Genomic DNA, 23,015 nt, shown 5'->3' with positions numbered 1-23,015 from the left:
AGCCCAAATGGCCACTTGAACTAGACAAACTTCCACTGAATACAGACTGTAAAGGGTTGCAAACCAAAGTGCGTTTTGTTCCCTTAGATGGCGAGAAAAGAAAGTTGATTTTGTTACAGAAAACTCTTTATACACTAAATAAAGACGTTCCCAGAGAAAGACGCATTCAGATTTCGTTCATACTAATCAAGCTGTCCTGTGAGAAATTTCTTTGCTCTGTTGTACCTCTGTCACCTCCACAAAGCCTTGGGAAGTGGTGGGCCACCTCAGCTGTCTGCACCACTGTTTGCTAATTTGCAGGCTCATTACACACTAGATGTTTAGTACACCACTATTTCTGCATGCAAGGGCAGATATATTCAGTAGAAAGTTTAACTAGTAGGCAATTTTTTTTAAAACCTTTTGGAAGATATCTGGCAAGCTAATTGTCTAAGCTATTAGCTACATCTCACTTCTGGAGACTGGAAAGTCCTTCTGTGTTAGAGAAAGCACAAGCATATTAGATTTTACACAAATAATTTGAAGCTACATACAGCTGAACACAGTTACAAAAGGTTTGATAGTCACTGTAATTATTATATATGAAAAATACACTTTGAGCCCCACTCAGAGAGGAAGGGACTCCAGAAAAGTTTGCTGCAGTTCTAATGAAGCCAAATTAGCTTCAGACAAAACACAGCTGAAGAGCAAAGATTCAGCTTTGGTTTTAGCTACGAGCAATATTTAATACAAGGAACAGGAATTTACATTACTTACATATTGGATAGCAAGTCCCTGATCTCAGCATCAGCTCTGGCAGTTTATGAGTCAAACTTATATTACAACTTTCTCAGTTGGAATAACCAAGTATCAGTTTTGTTCCTTGCAAAGGGACCCAGTAACTTGTATCATAATATTGCTTCAGAAAGTAAACCCAAGAGCCAATACCACAGAAGGTTCCACATATAATCAACAATTCATTCCCAACCTGGATACTGTAAAAACAAAGGAAGGAATAAGCCAACGGGCAGAGAAGTTATTTGAGCTCTGTGTATGCACTAGAGAGCTGCTGGGCACCAGCCAGTAGTGGCTGCTCAGATGTGCAAGAAATGCCAGTTTTATGAGGACCATCACAGTGATGCAACGCTTGGAAGAACAGAGAGTAAAAAAAGTAGCATTTTAAACACTGAGCAGGCTTTGTTTCATTGGCCTCGGTTGGCAGCAGTAACTCTACTGGCTTCATATTTGCTCAGATAAGACCATCTATAATACAGTCAATCTTAAAAAAGGTGCTTATTTCAGGCTACAGAACAGAGAAACAAATAAACCCCCTAAATTATACATTTGACAGCAAATTGCTCTTAGTCAAGTGCTCATCTTCCACTCAAGAGCGAATTAGGACAGCAATCACTTCCCAACTACCTCACTCAACGTGTGGTACTTCATGACAGGTTTTCAAACCACTTTTCCTTCTAAAATAAAATGTATATTTTAAAGTTATTTATAGTGAATAAATTGAAATGGAGTAATTTCAATCTCACTACTTATAGATCATAGAATAGATGCCCTGTATATTATTAGTGCAGATATACTGGAATTGTTTTCCTTGTATGCAAGGCCAATGCAGGTAAAGAATAAATGGCTATACAAATTCAGGATTCCCCACTAAATAACAGAACTAACTTAAAAAGCACTGGTACCAGACCAGCCAGTTTTAGGCACATCTTTAAAAAAATAAAGTATGCATTTCATTAATGTAAAAATGTGAGAAGGTTCTTAGAAACATCGGAACTTTATGGTGCACTGGAATGGAAGTGATGTTCCTTCACTTTCAAGGAATACAATAAAGGCTTAAAACAAAAGAAAAAGAACCAATACCATAGTATTCTTCATAGGGAAGAACAGTTTTAGTAAAACCAGGAAGATAAATAATGAATAATAAGCAGCCATGACAGCTGACTGGTGAATATTTGTGCTTTAAATGTCCAAAAGAAAACAAAAGTTCAATAACTCTTCTCGTACCATCCCCCAGATTTGGCATCTGTGTCCACAGACCTCGACAGTTCCCAACACCCTGCAGCCTTCCCAACGAGCTGGAGCCAGTGGCACCTCCACCAGCAGCATCCCGGGGTGGGACCCCAGCACGGCTGGATGCCGGCTGGGACGGAGCTTTGGCTAAGACTGTTGTGTGAGCCGTCTGTAATGAGGTAAAACTTGGTTTTCAGGGAGATACAGAGCCAGTTCCAAAGCTACGAGGACGGTGAATTCGAAACCGATGAGATCCCTTCTGTTGAATCTGAATCTCTCTTCTAGTTTCTATCACAGTGGTAACAAAACAAAACAAAGGAGGGGAGAAAGAATCAGTTAATCCAGGTGATTTCAAGGCATTGTTAGATTAAGTCAGTGATGCACGGCCTGAGCTGTATTTTCAGAATCAAGACCAGCTTATCAGCTCAGCTGTGACACCCACACAGCAGTTACTGCTTCTCTGGCAAACATATGCAAGTGCAAAAATAACTTTACTGGAGGATCAGTAAGACACTAGCCTGCACCAGGCAGAGAGTTCTAATGAATTAAAAAACAAAGCAAGGAAGAGCCCTAACAAGACGTAAAACTGGCTGAAAGAGCCGGTCTTCCATGCAAGCACGTGCCACTGAAAAGCTTGCATTTCATCTTTGCCTATGAGCTAGGGAGGAGGTTCTGAGAGCAGCTGGAACAAGGCTCATAGCACTTACATCTATTAGGTGTTTCACTTCATGTTTCCTGAGGTCACTGCTGATCTTGGCTGCAAGCAGAACACAAGCACCAGCGCACAGTTTGCGGTTCTGTTTGTTGAGTTTGCCTTGGAGGACGAGCTTCTCAAAGTAAACGTAAGCCATGGAGACAGTCACTGGCTCCAGACTGCACTCCTCACTCAGGTTTCTCATCTCTCTCTTTAAACTGGGAATAGCAGAAAAGACACCCCCCAGACATGACAGATTTTATTAAATGCTGTAGAAATACTGCAGCACAGCAACTCAGAGGAGCATATGGGCAAGACGCCTGTTTGGAAAACCATGACAAGTATTATCCTAGAGTGGAAAAGCCCAGCTGGCAGCAGGCTGGCGCTGATGCACAGACTGATTTCACCTGGCTGACAACATCCACTGTGGTAGAACAATTCCTCATCTGCCCATAAACACCAGAGCTTAGCTGCCTCACTGACACACAGGCTATTGCTGTAGGATTTCTTCTGGGCTCCCAAACTGGTTTGTGATTCATATCGTAAGAGTGAACCACTCTGACCTACAGAAAACCACAGCAGAGCCCTGCAGATGCCAGCAGCTGCTGCACAGAGACCTGTCTAGTAGACACCTTGTGTAAGAGCCAGGTGTGAGAGGAAGGCAGCCTGCTTTCCACACTTCCCTCCCAGCCAGCCCTTCGCCTCAGCATTTAGCAGGCTTGGAGGTGGAATGGTTCCTCTCAGGGCTGCCATCCACACTGTAGCTGCATGATCTCTGCAGGAACACACTGCTCTGAACTGCTGCAAAGAGGAGCACGCAGGACTTGGGCAGAACAGACTGCCCCAGCAAACTTTCCCCTGGATCTGAGCTACACCTGGCCCCGGTGACTCAGAAGAATTGTGTTTAAGCTGGCTATTTCAACAGGCTCTGATTGCATTAATCTCTCTGTAACACCAGCAAGATGACAGGTCTCTGAAGGTGCAACAGTGGATCTTGCTGAGGAGCAACCAGATGCATTTACTCAAAGATGAGAAATTCTGTGTGGCCACCACAAAAAGCTTTTCTTTACCAAGTCTCCCCAGATCTAACACTTTTTATCCTACAGTCTTGTCTGTGGTCATCAGTGAGTCTGGTAATTGAAAGGCAAAAATAGCCAGAGGGCCCAGAAAGCCAATCCACTTGGAGTGGGATTGCACTGCAGCCAAGCAATCAGGTTACAAGTGTTTGTTTCAAAGCTAATGCTACTCCACTGTTAATTGGCTCCTTGTGTTAGTACACCACAGTTGGTGAAACAAAACCCTTGAGGTGGAACTTTGAAAACCAACTCTTACCCTTTCTGAGCATCCTCAAGATTCCAGTACAGGGCTGTCATCCTACAGTCAGCTCAACTGACAACAGGACATTAGTGTTTAATCATATATGCTATTAATAGATTTAGTATTTGCTGCATACAAGTGCAGCCTCAGACAGTGTGGATGGTGTTCTTGTTATTCAAGGCTTATTTCTTACCTCCTAATTTTGCTCAGTGTCAACTTGATATGAGGAAACTTCTCTCTAAAGGTTTCATTCATATCCTTTTTAAGGTCTGAGGGTTTCACATACTCTATGACTGTAGTCTGAAATGCAAGAAGCAAAATTTATCATTTGTCTTGTGAAGAGGACTGACAGCCAAACAACTCTTCCAAAAACATGAATGCAAAGGCAAACTTGAGTTTTATTATTCATAATTTAACGTTTCTGAAATGTCCTAAAGTTGAATCCCAACTATAGACAAAGTCTTTAAAAAACAGTAAGCAAATGGTTACAAGAAATAAATGACAACATGAGGACAGGTGCCAGGTTGGCCTTTGACAAGCTCACTGTACAAACTCAATTGTTTGTATTTTTCCTAATCAATTATCAGAAAAAAAACACTTTCTTCCTAGAGGAATTTTTCTTCCTCAAAAAAACTCTTTATAGGAGGATCTGTCAGGGAGTCTCTCCTCTTTCAGGTATACCAGTCACTCACCATGTAAGAGGCAAAGATGAGAACACGTTTATGTTTTCCACAGGGCCACTGAGGATCATCCAGAAGATTTGGATCATACTCTGCAGCTTCTCCAGCTTCACTTCCTGAGGGAATGAGGAAAGCACATTGGGTCACCAGAAAAAGAGCTTTAAATTCCCTGTTTCCTTCTTAAGAAAGTTTTCAAATAGCAAACGCTAAGTATTGGCAGATCTCACAGAACAGTATTGGCAGATCTCACAGAACAGGCAAATTGCAGCTAAAGGCACATGCTTGCATTTCATAAATGCACCAGTCACAATTTAGAACAATTAAATAAACCACACAAACGCTTTCTCCGCCACACACACACCCTGCCTGACACACCATTTTAGACTTAGTGCAAACTGAGTTTGCATTTACAAATATACCCAGAAAACAACTGCCCAAGACTGAATTCTTTTGCCTGTAGTCTAACAGACAGCAGAGTTGTTGTCAGGTTTGCTCTTTTACACAAGAGAAGGGATTCTTGCCACAAACTCTGGCTTATGCATTGTTACTGTGCTAGAAGGCAGGGAGAACCACCTGGACCCACGTACACCAGATGTTTCTTGGTGAGCAATATAAAACTTTACATTCCCAAAGAAAAGCTTTGTGCCTCTTGAATGGCATAAACAGAACTAGGCCAGATATATGGAGGATGTAAGGAGTTAGTGGAAGCCTCAGTCCTAAGGCTCATCATTTGCACTGCACTAACAAGCTGCAGCACCTCCATCCCAACAACACACTGACCACTTGCAGTTGTCTCAGACAAATCTCTGCCTTTTCTGCTGCATGTAGCAGTGATGACAGAGCTGGCTCTGTCCTTACCAATGTCTGTCCCTGCTGGTATGGTTTTTGCTGTCACAGGTTTGTATCTTGATCCAGGAAGACTCCGGGGAGCAGTGGCTCGACAGGGTGGAACAGCACCGTAGGCGTCGGCTTTGCGAACAACCAGAGCATTGGTCGGGTACAAGAATTTTGCATAGGACACAACCTGAAAGAAGAGAAAGTTCTAGTGGTTATGGGGGGAAATTTACTGAAAGGCTTATTTCCAGATATCCAAGATTTTCCAAATCAGAGTCCCCTAGAGTCTGGATTTGGGAGTGGGGAGCTTGGAACTGTGAGACAGGAGGAAGGGAAAGGCTGGATGAGCTATGCCTTATTTCCACAACTTTAAAATGAAGAGTTGTAGAAGATTTGATGGGATGGCAAAGAAAAGGCGAGAATCACAAGTAAAATTCTGGCATTATAAATTTAACTAAAGCAGTATGAATTTCATCCATATTTCTATCAAAACTTCACTCACATGCTGCCTCAGATACCAAAGTCAACTCAATTCTCCAGAAACAGAGGCAGAAGTGATCACAAGCTTCAGCAGCCTCCTCAGAAGTAGCATTATCACAAGCCACAATTTCAAACTATGGGTCTAAAACTTCCACTGCTCTGAAAAGCCAAAGCTCTAACAGAATGGACAGCAAAGCACTGCATAAATTGATTTGTCTCAGCATCAAATGGTCCTGGGGTGAAAAGTAAATGTCCTTACCTTGCCATCAGCACCCAGCTCTACTCCTTCCAGTCCAAGCACCATCTCAGTAGATACTGAAACTCCCCCAGAGGGATGTCGCTGTTTCTGTCCTTCCATTTTCAGATCACTAAATGCAGGTAAGAAAGAGCACTGTCACAACATGCAAGCCCAGCTTCCCATGGTAAACACCAACCAACACCACCAGGTCAGAGTTCTCCTGTGTGGAAATGAGCCAACCCCTCAATGCCACCTCCAGGAGAGCATTACTCTTTTGAAAACGTGGAGATGTTCATTAACCAAAGAATCAGATTTCATTTCAGTTTAACACAAATCTACCAATGTACCTATTGAAGGTAAACTGTTTTTAACATGATCTTTCTGCACAAGACCACACCATTCCCAGCCCTCTAATGCTCAAACACATAACAGCAAGGTTGATTTACATTACTCATTTCCCAGGATTAGAAACCTGCCTTTCAAGTGCAAATTTGCAACCCCTGTGCACACAAGCTCAAGTTCAGAATGAAGCTGCAGACCTCTCTGTCAGCGATGGCACCACGTGGTTCTGTCACCAATATTCCAATACAAAATCCAGTTTTCAAGTGAAGAACTGCCTTGCCAGCTTGCAAGCAGAACAGCACAGTGCTCAGAACTGCTCTGAAATAGCTCCAGTGACCTTGCTGCCTTTCTATTATGTGGGAGAATATTTTCCCATCAACTATTTTTATGGCATGTATTTGCATACAATACAATTCCCACCACTAAGCATCCGTTTCCTTTGTCCATAAGTTACGCACAGGACAGAAGTGACAACACAATTGTTTTGCCAGAACAGAATTAGTGTTCTGTACGGTATATTTGTAGATAACAGACCTCCACAGAATGGACTTAAACTTCACAAGGGACTGAAGAAAGACACAGGGAATCCAGTTTGCAGGTTTTGTTTCTCATAAATGATCATACTGACAGTTGTAAACAAAAATGTAGTCCAAACATTAAAAGCAGTGTGAATCAGTCCAAACGGTTTCTGCTTTTCTTGGGTTGCAAATAGTGACATTTACAGCTTAAAGCTGAGAAACAGAAGGGCATCTTTAACTTATTTAGGTGTAAATTCACTATAAAACCTTGAGAATTTCCACTGAAGGCAACAGCACCCTTCCCTGAAACTCCCTGTGCTTTTTTGCTGACACCACTGTTTGTGGCTCCAAAGGCAGTTGATTCTGACCACTTTAGGAGTATAGAAAACCTACACAGCAGCCAATCACATTATCTGTTCAAAGCTGATTTCAGAGATCTCACAGGACTGGAGTGCTTTAAAATGTGAATAAACACTGGAAGAAAAGTCTGTTTTATTCCAGTATTTTTCTCTTGGAGTTTGAATGAAGACTTTGACACTGTGGCAGTGTCTGGTTTTACTGCTCTGACAACAAGCTCTTGTCCTTACACATGAATGGCAGGTTAAATAGGCTCACTTGCTTCAGAACAGGAGACCTACACCAAGCACAGTCATTTCAGGAGACCTGTTGAAACAACAGAGCAGACATTTCACAGAGCAGTTGAAGAGACTCACCTGATCCGTAACCCCTCCCCGTAAGGTAGGATAGAAAACGCCACACACAGTGTTCGTTTAGCACAGATTAACACTATCCTGCAAGCAGATGGGAAAGATCAGGATATGAATTAAGATCCAGAAGTTACAAAACAGATTTATGGGATATTAATACAAGGCTCTTCTTATCTTGCTCTGTAAGTCATAGATACTGCCATGGATTTAAGATTTTCAGAAAGCAGAAGAGCAGAGGTTTAACACTGACCCTGCAGGTCCTTGGAGCTCTCTATCAAACCTCAGTGTTTAGGACCTGCCATCACCTTGGGAGCTCCTCAAAGGAGATCATAATCCTTAAATATATATCTTTTTTACACAAACCTCGTGAAAAGATGTAGATAATATTCTACATTTAGATGAAACCTCACACTTCCATTAAGAATAAACATAAATGCAGCCTCCCTTTCTCTTCTGCTCAGCAACCATGAGCCAAGAATTTGGCTAAACCAAGCCATTCTCCTTAATGGCTTCTCCATTTCTTCTCCATTCTCAGCTCTGACCTCTGTGTGTGCCAGAGATAAGGAAAGTGAGAGAAATAAGAAAAGTGAGAGAAGTAAAGAGAATGATTTAACCTCCTCAGAGTAGGATGGCAGAATCATCAGGGTATTACTGCAAATGTAGCAGATATGAGCACCTACCACCTTTGACAGAAGTCTGGATAAAGCTAACAAGGCCCCAGGGGCATCCTCTAATTCTCACTGATATTAAATGTCTTACTGCATGGAACTGGAGGCTGCTTCCTACTGCACACAAGTACAGGGGGAACCTCGATCTCCATGTGTTACCTGCTGTTCTTGGTGTCATACTGCCTCATGTTCTTGATGAAGTGCATCTTCTTCAAACTTTTGTGTCTTGGAGACCCAGATATATGCTTGGTTCTGCAACGACAAAAAGAAAAACAAACAAAAAAGCCAAATCTGTTAAGTGCTCTGAGAAAAATTCATGCCAGTTGTATGATCAGATGGCAGCACTAGCATGCAGGACCTCAGATACTGGCGTGGAAGAGGGTGGAGGGAAGAGAGGACTGCATGCAACGAGCTGAGGTTAATGCTGCTTTTGAAAACAAGTACCTTCGTACACTGGCATATTCCACTATGTCTTCTAAAAAGTCTAGAGAGCAGCGCTGGGAGATAAAACGCCTTCTGCAAAATGTACAACACCACGAAGAGTGAACAGCATTAGTTCATGGCCTCCGAGTTTATGAACTGCAACAGATCTATGAGCTCGTAGGACGCACGGCAGGTTTTCTGGATTTTTGTTTTGTTGCAAGAGTGCTCAACTAAGAGTTTAAAATTCCTTAAAAGGCCAAGAACTTGTCTCCCCCTCTAGGACCCCTGAAATACATATTTCTACCAACTTCATCAAGACTATTCATAATCTGCCACACAGAAGTACGCCTACCGATAAGTTAAACACCTAAAAAGCTTCCAAATACTCATTTAACATCTGACAAGAATGTCACAAAAAGATCCCCCCATCAAGGCAGGGGGAATAAATCATTTTATATCAATTTAAGTTCAGGTACAGGTACATCTGTATGATGACCAAACATCTGTGTGCATTCTCCATTCAGAACAGCTGTCTCCAGCTCTGGGAGTCAGCAGACTGAGAGTCTGTGACTGCAGCTCAATAAAACTGACAGATCTCTCTGAGAAACAATAGAGAGGGTTATTAGAGGAAGCAAAAGTACTTGGCATCCATGTGAAGTCCCAGAATGGAAGATGCAAGAATAATAGTAGGGCTTACATGAGTTAGTGTAACATTAATAGGATATTATGTTCAAGCAAAAAAAAAATAGACTTTGTCAAAGTAAGATGCATTACTATTGTCCAAGTCAGGTCTTTCTTTGTTGGTAGAGATTTAAAAATGAATTGTGCAACTTTGACTGCAATTTCCATAGGAACAATGCACTCCACCAGCAAAAAGCTGACACTACAACTATTAAAGTGCACATTTTCTGCCTTTGTTTGAGCATGCATTATGCTACACTTTTAGCACAAGCCATGTGTGTTCAAGTCCAAGGTTTTCTTCCCAAGTGAGACAGGAACTCAAGTAATGGGCAGTGCTGCCATGGAAGTCAATGCAGAAGCAGCACACGAGACAAAAGTTGCAGGACTCTGGTTTGACAATACCAGCTTCTGGCAAAAAAAAATTAAAATAAAACCTCAAGCTGCAGCAGAGCAGACTCTCAGCTGCACTGTTTAGGCACTCTTAAAAGGAAGTAAAGCTCAGAACTCAAACAGGTAGGAGGATGAAAAATTAGTGTCCCTTTCTGCAAACACAAGGGTGGCAAGCACTCCCACAGGACTAACACCTTCAGTATTGCTAGAGACTACCTCCTACAAATCCACAGCCATTAAGGTGCAACTGGAGAACATTCCTGGCACAGCTTCAACACCCTCCACCAGCACTTCAGTTTTAAAATTATTACTGGTTTGCTGCTTTTCAGCAAGAATGGCACAGGAATGTTTAACACTTTCACATTTACATGGCTCTCCAGTCTAATCTGGCATCTAAAATTCAATAAAAAACCCTTCATGAAATGAGGAAGTAACTGCAAACCGCCTGTCTCTAATGCAGTTGGTAACATCCACAATCTTCCACCCCTCCCGGGGGAGACCTGGCTGGATGGAGACAGAAGGACGCCGTGTATGGCAAGCAGAGGGAAAACACAGCTAATGCCAGTGGGCATTGGTACAAAAAAAGCACACAGTTCTGTAAAAAGATGCTTGGTGAGAGGAACAGGATGGATTGGGAGAGCCATGGCTATATCCTCACTCCTAACTCCATGGTGGAGACTCAGCCAGGGTGTTACACCTTCTGAACACCTCCTTTTTTACTCAGGAACAGGGACAAGAGTGCCAAACACCTGAACCGAGAGCAGATCGGGAAGTAAAACCCTGCTGCAGTGAAGGGAAGAGCCCACCCCTTGACTCAGAACCACAGTGACTCATCCCCACTCTGCCAACAGGAAACTTCATTTTTAGCTACACTTGTAAATAATTTCTGCCCTCAGCAAAACTGTCACCTTGGAGGAATCCCTGACGCTGAGTCAGACACTCTCCCTCAAATCCCAAAACGGGGTGTATGTAAAGAATTCCCACTAATCCAGAGTACCTGGAACAGTCTGTAGGCCCAACCCAGCACTTTACAGCAACACAGCTCCCTCAACATGATCCGAGACAGTCACTAGCGCAGTACTTGGAGAATGCACCAAAATTTGACACTTTTTGAGTAGTCTGCACACACACAGAGCTTGAGTGCTCTTCTCATGCAGCCAACTCACACTTGCACAACAGGCTGCACTGGGTCACTCCAGTGACTGCTAACTTTGGTGACAGAAAAACGTCAAGTCACCTATGCTGTGCTAAGCAGCTTCACCCAGGATAACACTTCTTGCTATGGTCTGTGGAATTCAAAGGATTTTAAGTGGTTTACAGAGTGTTTGTTGCTGAAAGCAACCTAATACTAAGAATACCAACATCTCTACATATGCTGAGTTATGTTATGCAGCCTCACCCATGTGTGACCTGGCAATTTGAAATTGAAATACCTAGTATTAAAATGCTCATGGGTTCCATGGAGCAGGCTGTAATTCCAACAGAAAGTTCAAACATGCCTGTTTGCCAGTACCAGCCATTGCTGTGACAAGCTATAGAGGGTTTGGGTGCTTGCATGTCCCTGACCAGGAGCTCATTTTTGGGCAGCCTTTTGGTTCAGCAGCCATTAAAGCCAAAGCAGGACACTTCCTGACCATTAAAAACAGCAACTCTGTTTACAGAGCCAGAACCTGAGGGGACCCATCAAGAGCAAAAACACACAGAGCACATGCCCAGAGATAAGGGGCTATCAAGTAGAGGAATTCTGGATTACGCCTTGGCTCGTTATCTTCATGTGCACACATGGGCTCACACAATCCAACACTGCTGCCAAATCCCTGACGAGCTGAACACGCACTTAAACAAGCCCACAAAAAACGCCTGTGTTCAGAAAAAAACCCAACAAATCATCTTCAGAGCTACATTTTGACTCCTGCCCTAGAAAGCAGTAGACAGCCCATATATTTATTCTTTCTGATGGATCTCCCACTGAGGAAATCCAATGTTTGAGTGCTTCCAGCTTCAGAGTTGTCCTCTTCTGGTCCTGCCAGGGTTCCACTGAAACTCTCTGCAGAGGCTGGACACTGGATAAGCAGCAGTGGGATCCCCAGCCCCGAGGATGACACAGCTCTTAGTGTTCCCAGCAGGGCAGGAGACTCTTAAGAGCAATCTATGTATAGCAATGGTAATCCCTACATGTCCTGTCTTATGAATGGAAAGGAGAAAGCTTGTTAAGTCACAGCTCCAGATTAGAGAACACTGACCTTTCTGACGTCTTGCCAAGAGTTTTCTCCCTCCTGCCACCCGCGCTGGGCTACCTGCAGACACCCAGGAGGACAAAAAGGGTAAAGCTTTGGGACGTTGCTGCAGTTGGAAATGTGCAAGTTCTTTAGCAGGTACTGAATGCAAGAGATGCTGGCCCTGTGCTGTCAGCTGTGGCTTCAGGCACAGACAAGCCTTGTCCACTCCTGCTCCTGGGCCACTAACAGTCCTCTAAGGCACTCCCTTGGGCACCCATGGCCCCACTCTGCACTCACAGATTCTGAAACAAACAGCTCTCACAAATCTCATTTTAACCCCTTAAAGTTGGACCTTAACCCCCAATACTGGGCCTGACAGTGGCCAGTGGTCTTTCTTAAGCCTGTGTGCAGCTGCCATTTGGCCACTTGGAAGCTCCTCTCCATTTTGCCCTTCTGGTTCCTGCGTTTCTGCCACAGCAGGTGAACTGAGCAGCTGGCCTCCTGAAGGGTGAAACTGAAAGCTTCTAAAAGCTCACAGTGGCTCTCCTCGATCCCGATTAACCCCCATCCCTCTCAGGCACAGGGCTGCACGCAGCCCACCACACAGCCAGAGTTCAACCAACATTCAGATGTTTCCTGAGTTCATCTTATGCTGTGATCTCTTGTTCTCATCACCTCCAGGATCACCAAGCCCTGCAACAGGAGTGTTCAAAGATGCTGCCAGAGCTCCCCCTCCTCCAAGTGGCCCAGCAGTGTGGATTTGTTTCTATTGGAGCTGCATCCATGGCCCTGCAGATGCTGCATGCACACACCCCAGGCACTGGGCTAAAATTAGCAGCAGGGCTGATACCCTCGGTTGCTCTTTAGCCATCCGTACTGCCAATAGATGAGTGGAATGGGGGAGGTCAAGGATTTTTAATTACTGTGTAAAATTAGGGCCTAATAGAATTTGGTTTCCTATTTCTCACTTGAGTTTTATTTTAATATGATGTCCCTTTCTAATGTCCTTTACAGGCCTCAGTGTGATCACATTTGTCAAGAGGCTGAGTTATTAATATAACAAGGACAAAAAAATCATTTATTGGTTTTTGGAAGCACTAGCTTAAAAACAACTGTCAAAGGTAATTTGCACAAGAAATCCAGATCCCAAATCCTGTTTACAACAGGAAGACATACCTGTCAGCTTTGTTTTTCCAAGACATATTTTAAAGATTAAGCTGTATTGTTTTCATTCCTTAAGGCAGGACAACAAACAGATATGAACTGTGCTTGGGCTTCACTAGGTAAAATGCAGGCATTGGGGAATTAAGAAAGCTACTCCTTGTATTTAAGCTTACTTTTTAGCAGCTGCCATTTCTTCTGCAGCCCAGAAGATGTTCAGAGATTTCAGGCTTGCATCCCAGAGTGTGTGAGTGGGAGCATCCCTGTTCGGCTATCAGTGCCCTGTGCCTCACCACCCTCGGTGCTCACACTAATGAGTTTCCTGCTCAAAAGCAGATTGAGTACAGCTCACTGGTAGCAACAAGTTCTCAGTAATTAAAGCCAAAAGAAGCCTGAGACTGCATTTACACTGAATCACATCAAAACCATGTCTTTGGTAAAACAAATGACTTCACCAAGGATCTGTGTCATGAAGAGCCTAGCACCGAGCAGACCATTTTCATGGGTGGATGGTTTCAGCTCAGATGCTCCTTGAGAGGCAGAGAAGAAAGACACTTTGCATCACCAAGAGTAAGCGTACAGCTCAGTGCTCCTTCTTCACAAAGTCAGCTCTCTCTGTTTTATGGCACCACAAACGTGCATTTGGATTGCAGGCCCCATCCCAAGAGCTCTTTCTGACATTTAAGTACCAGCCTGCCAGAGAATAAATACAAGTCTCACAGCAGGGCTAGTTCAACTTATTCATCCAGTAATCTTCATTTTAAAGGGTAAACTGAAATCAGCCACGAGTATGAAAAAATACTTTTAGGCTACAGAGCAGTCCCCTCTGTGAGAGCCCAGGATGAAGGAGGAGGCCTAATTCCTTCAGCTTTGTGTTCCTACTCAAGGTTTGCTTGCAAAATTGAAAGGGCACCAGGGGCTTTCCTGCTGGTCCCAAACAGCCAGGAGAAAATCCTGCACTCCTCCACCACTAAAGCCACATGCAAGCGAAGAATGTGTCACACAGCCTGTGGAACAGATGAGAATGAACAGAAATGAAGTATAATTTGAATGAAGGTGGAGGCCGAGTAAGTGGGAAGCTCACTAAGCCTGGAGAGTTTTAAATACTAACAAGGAAAGAAATTAGATAATCTTCACAGCAGCTGCTACTTCATTGCTGATTCACAACCACATATGACTAAGACCTAATAGAGAATGAGCTTTATATTCATTGAGTTTCATAAATCACATTGTTTTGGTGCTCAGAGTGTTTAGACAATGCAAGGAGAAAATAATGCCTTCCAGTAAGTATTGTGAAAGCCCAGCTGTTGCGACAGAACCACCAAACCAGATGTAAAGTCTGCTGTGCCCATGGCCCTCTCCTAAATCTCACTCCTAAAAATCCCCGCTGCTTCTCACAAAGCAGGCTAGATGTGCTGGCCAGAACACCACCAACATTTCTCCAAATTTCTCCCAGTTTCTGGAGGTGTTCATAGCTCACCAACCTGGCTGCCCCCTGTGCTTTGTGCTCTGCTTACTCAGCACTGAACTGCTGACCAAAACAGGCACGTGAAATGCAAAGTGTGTCCTTGATGACACTGTGGGCATTATGCTAGAAATATTCATGCACTTCACTGAGAGATGATGCTGTCATTTCATCATGTGCCTTGCTAAATAAAAGCCTTCAGCACAACAAACTCCCAAGCTGAAAAATAAAAGGAAGAAGGAAAAAAAAAAAAAAAAAAAAAAAAAAAAAGAGAAAGTGAGAAGCTCTTAACTGGGAAGGAGAAAAGGAAAACTGATGACTTGAGGAAACCAAATCAAAGCAAGTTTAGCAAGGTCCCACAGTGCTTTTATGGGCACCTGGTTCTTCCCATTTCATTAGCCATCCCCGTCAATGCACAGTCAAGAGGCTGCAGCTTTACTAGGGCAAAATTTTAGGCTTAAATTGCAGCAGCCACAACAGAGCAAGTGCAAAGCTGTCCTTGCTGTTGAGCAACAGCCCTTACCAGCAGCAGCGCAGCCCATGCTGTGGGGACTCCAAAAGAAACCAGCTACCCAGCTCTGAAGCAGGTCTGCACTTGGGTTCCACCACCTGAGCAAGAGCTGGCACAAGAGGAGCATCCCCTGGAGAAGAGCTCCAGGATCACAGCCTCAGCAGCGGGGTCAGCTGGCAGCAAGCTTTGAGTTTTAAGGGCTTGGTATGTCTTGTGAAACAGAGGGCCAGCTGAAAGTTCTTCCTTTAAGACCTTTTCAGAGAATAGGTAAATTCCTACTACAGTAGGTTACAGCAATTCCAGGTGAATTGCAATTACAGTAGGTTAAATACACAACAGCTGTAAACCAAAGGTCAGGAGTTTGGAGCTCTGTCTGAAGAACTGGGTTGAATGACTGGCTTTAGCTGAGCACCCTCCATCTGCAGTCACCTGCTTTATCAACAATACCTTGTGCTCATTAAAAAGCCTAAATTTCAGTGTGCATTTTTAAAACTCCAACTACAGAGCCAGACACCTTCAGAACACCCTTCAAAAGAAGGCTCAAAAATATCTTGAAGCTTGCTCAGCCTGACAGCCTCACAGCTTTAACTGGCTGACAGATGGAAAACAGCAGAACACAGTATTTAATATATTACATATCTAATATATGATATATAACTAAATAATGACTTTTAATATACTATCCTGTAACACTCCTACAGGACTTGCTCACTGGAAGTCTGAATGGGTTTCCCAAAATTAAGTTATTCTGGTTTTTATATTTAATTTAGTAGCAATTTCATTCTTGGCTGATGAGTCCTTAACTTGAAGCAAGACAACATCATTCTGACCACCCTCATCACCTCCTGCAGAAAGAAGCTTTGAGCTGGAATCCCAAAACCCGCTGCCAGGCCTCCTGTATCACTCTAAAAAGCTGCAGAACCCATCCACAGGTAAAATCAGCTGCAAGTGCAGTTAATTGTGCACAAACTACTCCTGCCTGGAGAGCAAAGATACTTTAAAGCCTCTGGACTGTCTAAATTGAAGAGGTCAAATAACCTTGGTGTTGGAAGTGTCTCGGATTGCCCGACCCAGACCCATTCACAGGAGTGCACAGGATACAAGGACTTGGATGTTCTGATCTCCAAGTTTCAAGCTAGGCATACAACTTACTTCTTCTGTTTAATGTACGTGGCTGGGAATGCCTACAGGCAGCTATAAAACACTTAATACTGGACACATGTCATTCACCTGCAGTCAAAAATATGAGCGAAATCTGCTGAAGCAACCTGGGGAGAAGACTGCTGCCTTAACATTCCAGCTGACTTTTAAATGAAGCTCAGGCTTAGAATATGCTCATTTTCAGCCTCAAGCAGCACATCCCAGTCTGCTGTTCACCTCTGAAAGGTCAAAGCTTGCCATCTTTGACAGAGCTTGCTGCTTCCTGAAAAGCACCATTTGCCCAGCTTATTCCAAATTCGGTTCAAAATTTAAACTGAGACTTTTTATCTCATCCATCTCAACAATACTTGTTTATTAGCAGAGGAGTTTTTATAAAAATATTTATATTCCTTGAAGTGACAACAGCAGCTAAGCTGACAGTAGGACAAAACAACACATTAACCATGGTAAGTATAAAATCCTGATGAAGCATTTCTGCTGTTCCACCCACGGAACTAATCTGATCACACCTGTGTTAGCAATCTGGCATCCAATTAACACTCAAAAGCAGAGTAGGTCCAGAGTGTTGCTGTTATCAACTACTGTTTAAACTCCCACTTTCAAAATGACCTAAATTTGCTGATAAATCAGAAATGACTGAGCTATCATGAACACTCAGTTCAGCTCCCTGACCACTGAACTCCAAGGACATTAAAGCATCAGTCACAAATAATTTAGTCTCTGTGTTTATTCTTAGGCCCAGCAAAATGCAGCAAATTATGGCCAAACCAGCTGTTTTTTACATTACACTATAATGAAACCTCAGAAGCATAACAAGCATTGACATTCAGGGCTGTTGTTTCCATTTTTCTTGCTTTCATAACCTGGCTATTTCCAGGGCTCTCTGCTATCTGTGTTTCCCCAGAAAGCTCTGCCAGTTTCAGACCCAGCTGCAGAAATTCATTAAAAATCTGTGAATGCCGATTTGTTCCCTGTTTGCTGCCTCCCTCCACTGCTTTCTGTGAGGCTCGTTCTTTGAAAGAACAAAAGAACAGAGCAAGATGGAAAAGGAGAAGAGAAGAGGGATGGTAGCAGATCAGGCAAGCTGGTATAACACAGCATTGTAATTTAAGTTCCTGTAAACAGAAGATTTCTTAGGAAAATGAAAGTGGAAGGTTAAAGTCATTCAGTTTATAGTGCTCAGCCAGCAGCACAATGAAACTGAGCATCCAGGTTTGAATGATGCCTCCTCTGCTACGTTTCCATCCTAAAGGACCTGAGAGCTATGGAGGAACTCCAGCTTACATCAGGGGAGCAGATCCCTCCTTCCCCGGGCTGTACTGCAGATCCTGCCTGTTATCAATAACCAACCCCCAACTCGAGCAGAGGTACTGTCACACCCTGCCATGAGCCACGCTGCCTGGTCTCATCAGCTTCCTGCAACCTCTCAATCAAGTCAAACAAGGTCAAGTTTTGTAATAAAACTCTGCCCAATGATAGTATCAGTAGATAGAGATGCTGATAGTAGATAGAGATCTCCATGGATCCAAGCCCCAGCATGATGAAATTCCCAGACATGGCACAAGACTGGTCACTGAACACAGGCAGAGAGTCTGGAGACCCTGCAGTCAGTGATCCTCCTGCCTCTGAGGAAAATTCAAAGCAGCTCTTGACAGTGACTCAAAAAGGATTCTGAAGAGAACAGCTGCCTAAAGCTACCAAGGATGAAAAGTCCAGGATGGCAGTGCAGATTCCACTTCCCCCTTCCCTCCACCAACTTCACTCGCCTGTACCTCTGCATGATGCAGGCAGTTAATGATCTAGAATAGCAACATCGCTGTATGGCAAAACATTCTCAGATTCCCAAGTCCTAATAAAAGGAGAACCATTTTGTAATTGCTGACTTTGGAATCTTAGTTTGCAAACAGCTCACCCAACACAGAAGGGGATGGAGTAAAAGCACCAGTGTCCTGAAGGACATTCCTCCTGCGATTCCCTGAATCACCCCTCATGTAGTTACAAGAAGAAGAGATGCCTCTGCTCAGTGGGGATGGAGAGAGATTCTGTCACAGACCAAAGCATGAAACTGTCCAGTGAAAAATAAAGCGGTAAGTCACTCACCCTGTAAGTTGACAGTAAAACTGTCATTAGAGAGGGATGGTCCGTTTCACCCACTCTTGTGCCCAGTGTGACTGGGATGAGGTACACTGGCTCTAACACATCTCCACAGGCAGCACAAAACTGTCCTCTTGTCAGAAGATGTGTGTGTCCATGGAAAGACGTGAATCTCCTGTCTGATGGTTTCAGTGGATGCCCTTTTTCTTTCAAGATGAAAACCAGATGAACACTCACTCTAAATCACCTTCAAAAGTAGTATGCAAACCGATCAATACAATATACCCTTCCAGCCAAATCTTCCAAGCAAAAAAAATCATGGTTTGTCATTACTCAGACAGAAGCCTTCTGATTCCCTTGATTGCCTTCTTGCATTTCTCTCTACCTTTTACTTCTGATTCATTATTCTTTCCAGCCAGATTGATTAGAATTACCGTAGTGGAACAGCTCAAACCTGATGCCAAAGAAAGAGGCAGGAAGGACATCAAAAGAGAAGATCCTAAGAATACTTTTTTAGTGTCCTATTGACTTGGCACGGGAAGGGGAAGGATCATCTCTCCAGAAGTCCACATGCACAGGCACAACGAAAGCCACATCCACAAAGGGAACTGTGCTTTGAAACTCTTGATGCCGAACTTGCCCTCAAGAGCTTTGCCTACAATATTAAAGCAAAGAAATTAAATGACACAGCACCTCCTGTGCTGGCTTTTGTGGACCAGAAGTGCTAAGAAGGAACTGTTCCACAGCAACACCCTCACTCCAGGCTTTCTTGCTCAACTAGCGGCACACAACTGCACAATACAGGGCACCCAGCTGGCAGCCACAGCTTCCATTTCTCCAACAAACAAGGAGGGAAAAGTCTGTTCCATGACAAGAAAAGCAATGAGTGGTAAATAACATTTCAAGAGGAAAACACCCCAGGACGGACAACACATGAGGACCCCCCCCGCATCACTGACAAACAGTCAAAACTACTTCTCCTCAAATTCACCTGAACCCCCAAGCTGGGGATACACAGGACAACTCCACTGTGTGATGCATGCTGCAAGGGGATACCCATCAACTGCATTAGCAAACTCCCCAGCTTTAAAGCACTGACAACATCTCTATTTCAGCTCACTGACAAAGCTCTCGAAGCCACTGTAAAGACAACGGAGACTTAAAGCCTTTGATACCGCTGCCTATCTGCAGGCTCAGAGGACCAGCTCATTTTACAGAGCTGTTTATGCAAGAAACGGCCTGAAAAGAGTTCTTTCAGAGCTCAAATCCCCAAGATCTGAGCAAGAGCCTGCCTTCCAGTCGATTAGAAAAGCAACACTTTCAGCCTGACACAAGTCCCTCGGAAACGCAATGGTAATCCTGCTCTGAGCATCCTCCCCCGAGGCTGACAAGTTCCCTGTGCACAAGCATTCATTAATACACAGTTGCAGAGACAAGCAGCACAAGAGCAGGAGAACAAGAGCACGACACCAGCAGTGGAGGAAGCGTTCTGCCTAACAGTGACCCTGCCAGCTTCATCTGGAAACGGAGAAATGCAGAAACTGGGCTGGGGAAAAGCAGAAGGCAGGGTTCAGGGTACCGCAAACCTGCAAACAGAGCCTCAGAGAGAGATGCCCTCCGCAGATCCCCCTCATCCGCCGCTGCGCCGGCCGGGGCATCCTCCGCGTCCCCGGGCCCGAGCGGCGTTGCCGAGGCGGCGGCAGCGCGGGCCGGGCAGCGCTCCCCGGCCGGATCCCCGCGCACCTCCGGCCGGGCCGCCGGGATAGGTGCTCCCTCCCGGGGCTACCGCGGGGTCGGCGCCGCCTCCCACGGCCGCTCTCCCCGGGGGCGCCCGTTTCCCATGCCCCGCTGCCCGCCTCCCGGAGCCGCCGGCCGGCCGAAGGCCCTGGGAAAGTCCGGCTCTTCCCAGGCCCGCGGGGGGTCCCGGCGCTTCCCACGCCCCGCGGGGGCAGCGCGGCGGGGGCGGGGAGTGTGGGCTGGCCCGGCGAGCCCCGTCCCCTCACTCACCTCTGCCGCTGCGCCTCCAGCGCGAAGCCGCCGCCCGCCGCGCTCTGCGAGGGGCTCAGCAGCCCCGGGGCGCCCGGCTTGGGGGCCGCCAGCATCGCCGGCAGGGCGGGCGGCGCCGGGGGCGGCGGGCACAGCGGGCCGCCCAGCAGCAGCTGCGGCAGGAAGATGCCCCCGCGGGCGGGGTCCGCATCCCCCTTGGCTACGGCGGCGGCGAGCGCGGGCACGCCGGGCAGGAGCAGGGCGGGCGGCGGCTGGCATACGGGCGGCGGGGGCAGCAGGCGCGGGGCGGCTCCGGCCGGCTCTGCCGCCGCCTCCTCCCCGTCGCCCGGGTCGGCGGGCAGCGGCGGCTTCTCGGCGGGCGGGCAGGGCGGCCGCCCGTCCAGGGAGATGTTGTTGAGGAAGAAGAGGGCGGCCTGCCGCCGCCGGGAGTCGCCCCGCTTGCGCGGCGGCGGCGGCTGCTCGCGGGGCGGGCGGGGAGGCGGGGAGCCGCACGCCGCGGCCGCAGCCATTCTCCGAATGAGCCGCGGCCGCCCGGGCGGGGCGGCTGCAACGCAGCGCGGCCGGCGGCTGGCGCGCCCATTGGCTGCGGCGCGCCCATTGGCTGCGGCGCGCCCATTGGCTGCGGCGCGCCCATTGGCTGCGGCGCGCGGCCCCGCCCCCGGCCCGCGGGGCCGTGCCGGTCCCGGCGCCGCCGGCGGGGGCAGCGCCCGGAGCCCCGCCCGGAGCCCCGCGGGGACGAGGCGGCCCCGGCGCCCCCGGACCCTCCCCGGCCTCTCCCTTTCCTCCCTCGGCGACCTCCGTGCTGCAGCCACGAGCCCACCGTGCCCCCATGCAAACCTCCCCCCCGCGCCGTATCCCCGCGCGACCACCCACCGTGTCCCTTTGTGTTACTTTTAAAAAACTTCTCCTCCCCTCATGTCCCCACCCAAACCATCAGTAGCGCTGGTGGCCGCCTGTTCCCAAGAGGTCCTGGCCTTCCTGGAGGCAGGAGGGCACATCGGCGAAACCCATCGCAGGCGGTGGAGCACGTCAAAGCGCTGCTGTAGAAGCGGGTGAAGGTCGCTGATCCTCCTGCTCCATCGCAGCGGCCTCGGAGCCGAGCCTCTGGCTTGCAGGGCTGGGGTGCACCCCAGTCCGCCGACCCCGGGGGCGCAGAGCCCCGCGCACAGCCCTGACACTCACCCGCAGCCCCGAAGCCCGTGCGGAGGGATGGATCCGCACGCTTCCAGCTCCTGAAGCAAAGCCAAGGCAGTGCTGATCCTGGGGCCGTATATGGGCAAGGCAGACCCGGGGCTGGGAGGACATAAACTTAGTATTTATCTCCACAAAGTGACTGAAGGCATCTCTGCGCAATACGTTGCTTCCCGGACTGATGTGTTTATACTGCACGGGATAAACATTCCCCTCAGGCACTTGAACCCAGTCTGTCAAATCCCGGGATGATGCTCTACCCTTTCCTCAGGGGACGTTGATGTGCACGGACAGTGACCGTGCCACAGAGCCTGGAAGGGGAGGTTTGGGAGCTGTGCTGGGCGTGATGAAGCATTTGGATCTGAGAACAGCAGTGTGTGGGTGCTGGTGGCCTCTGTGTTCCTCTGAAACCGCAGTGAAGCCTTCCCATCCTTCCCACCTCTCATGTCCTGAAGCAGGTTGTGCTCCCGAGCAGGATTTTACCCACACAGTACATATTTTAAAGTACAAGATCAAATTTGCCATTTGAGATGTTTACCATTGAAAGTTGCAATTCCTGTATTTGCAACACTGGACCCTTAGAGTGGTGAATGCTTTTGCCAAATAGGCTTAAAGAAGCCACGTGGCAACTCTTAATATTACCTGCAGTCTACACCAACAATCAAACTGATGTCTGATGATATGGCCTGAAATATGGGCACTGAGTAAAAGATAGGTTTTGAAACTGTCCTATAAAACACATACAGGTTCTATGTCTTTTCATATGGCTGTTTCATAAGATCCTTTTTTGTATGCTGTTGCAGATGGGCCATAAACATGTCTTATAGTATTAGTAACATATAATAATAATAATAATAATAGGATTAAACTAGGAGATGTAAGACAATGTTTTCTTGTAGGCTTCCATTAAAAATCCTATAGTGAAATACAAACTCTGCCTTTAAAATCCCAAGAACATGCTCAGCATCTTATACTGTTCAATATAGGTCAGATTTTGAGCGTAAATTATTTGGCAGAACCATTACATATCACAGCTGTTGGAAAAAATAGTTTGGGATAAAAAGGAATTAAAATCATTCCTGCTGGCAAGCTCATCAAATAAGCCAGGGGATGAATAGGAATGGAAACCTATCTAGGCTTGCTGCAAACAATTCTTTAGAACCCAAGATTGGATTTTGAAAAATAAATGTGTGGCTTTTTTCTCATTCTTTCCCTGTAAAAATAGCT

General features: G+C 46.1%; 2 protein-coding genes across 5 annotated transcripts in view; both read right to left on the bottom strand.

Annotated features, from left to right (window-relative positions):
• Positions 1 to 23,015, bottom strand: part of RPS21 (ribosomal protein S21) — a 131,245-nt gene that overhangs the window by 4,819 nt on the left and 103,411 nt on the right. The gene's annotated exons all lie outside the window — the stretch shown is intronic.
• On the bottom strand, positions 82 to 21,138 carry CABLES2 (Cdk5 and Abl enzyme substrate 2). 2 transcript variants are annotated; one of them, XM_068207945.1, is made up of 10 exons: positions 20,598 to 21,138; positions 8,930 to 9,001; positions 8,645 to 8,737; positions 7,824 to 7,901; positions 6,272 to 6,380; positions 5,557 to 5,722; positions 4,711 to 4,814; positions 4,212 to 4,318; positions 2,715 to 2,919; positions 82 to 2,295 (listed from the first exon to the last, which is right to left on the bottom strand). In XM_068207945.1, exons 1-10 carry the CDS (start codon positions 21,104 to 21,106, stop codon positions 2,155 to 2,157), a joined length of 1,584 nt encoding a protein of 527 aa, XP_068064046.1. In that variant the 5' UTR covers positions 21,107 to 21,138; the 3' UTR covers positions 82 to 2,154. The 2 variants fall into 2 exon arrangements, with proteins under 2 accessions (XP_068064046.1, XP_068064047.1); XM_068207946.1 differs by lacking the exon at positions 8,930 to 9,001.

The sequence above is a fragment of the Anomalospiza imberbis genome, chromosome 17, assembly GCF_031753505.1.
Source record: "Anomalospiza imberbis isolate Cuckoo-Finch-1a 21T00152 chromosome 17, ASM3175350v1, whole genome shotgun sequence".
Taxonomy (NCBI): Eukaryota; Metazoa; Chordata; class Aves; order Passeriformes; family Viduidae; genus Anomalospiza; species Anomalospiza imberbis.
This window is presented reverse-complemented; position numbering and strand designations above follow the sequence as displayed.

Excerpts from the sequence above, each read along its gene's own strand:
- CABLES2 (XM_068207945.1), bottom strand. The coding sequence starts at position 21,106 with ATGGCTGCGGCCGCGGCGTGCGGCTCCCCGCCTCCCCGCCCGCCCCGC. Across the intron at positions 7,902-8,644 it reads TATGACACCAAGAACAGCAG|GATAGTGTTAATCTGTGCTA; the intron begins GTAACACATGGA and ends ATCTGCTTGCAG. Across the intron at positions 6,381-7,823 it reads GGGGAGGGGTTACGGATCAG|TGATCTGAAAATGGAAGGAC; the intron begins GTGAGTCTCTTC and ends ACCTGCATTTAG.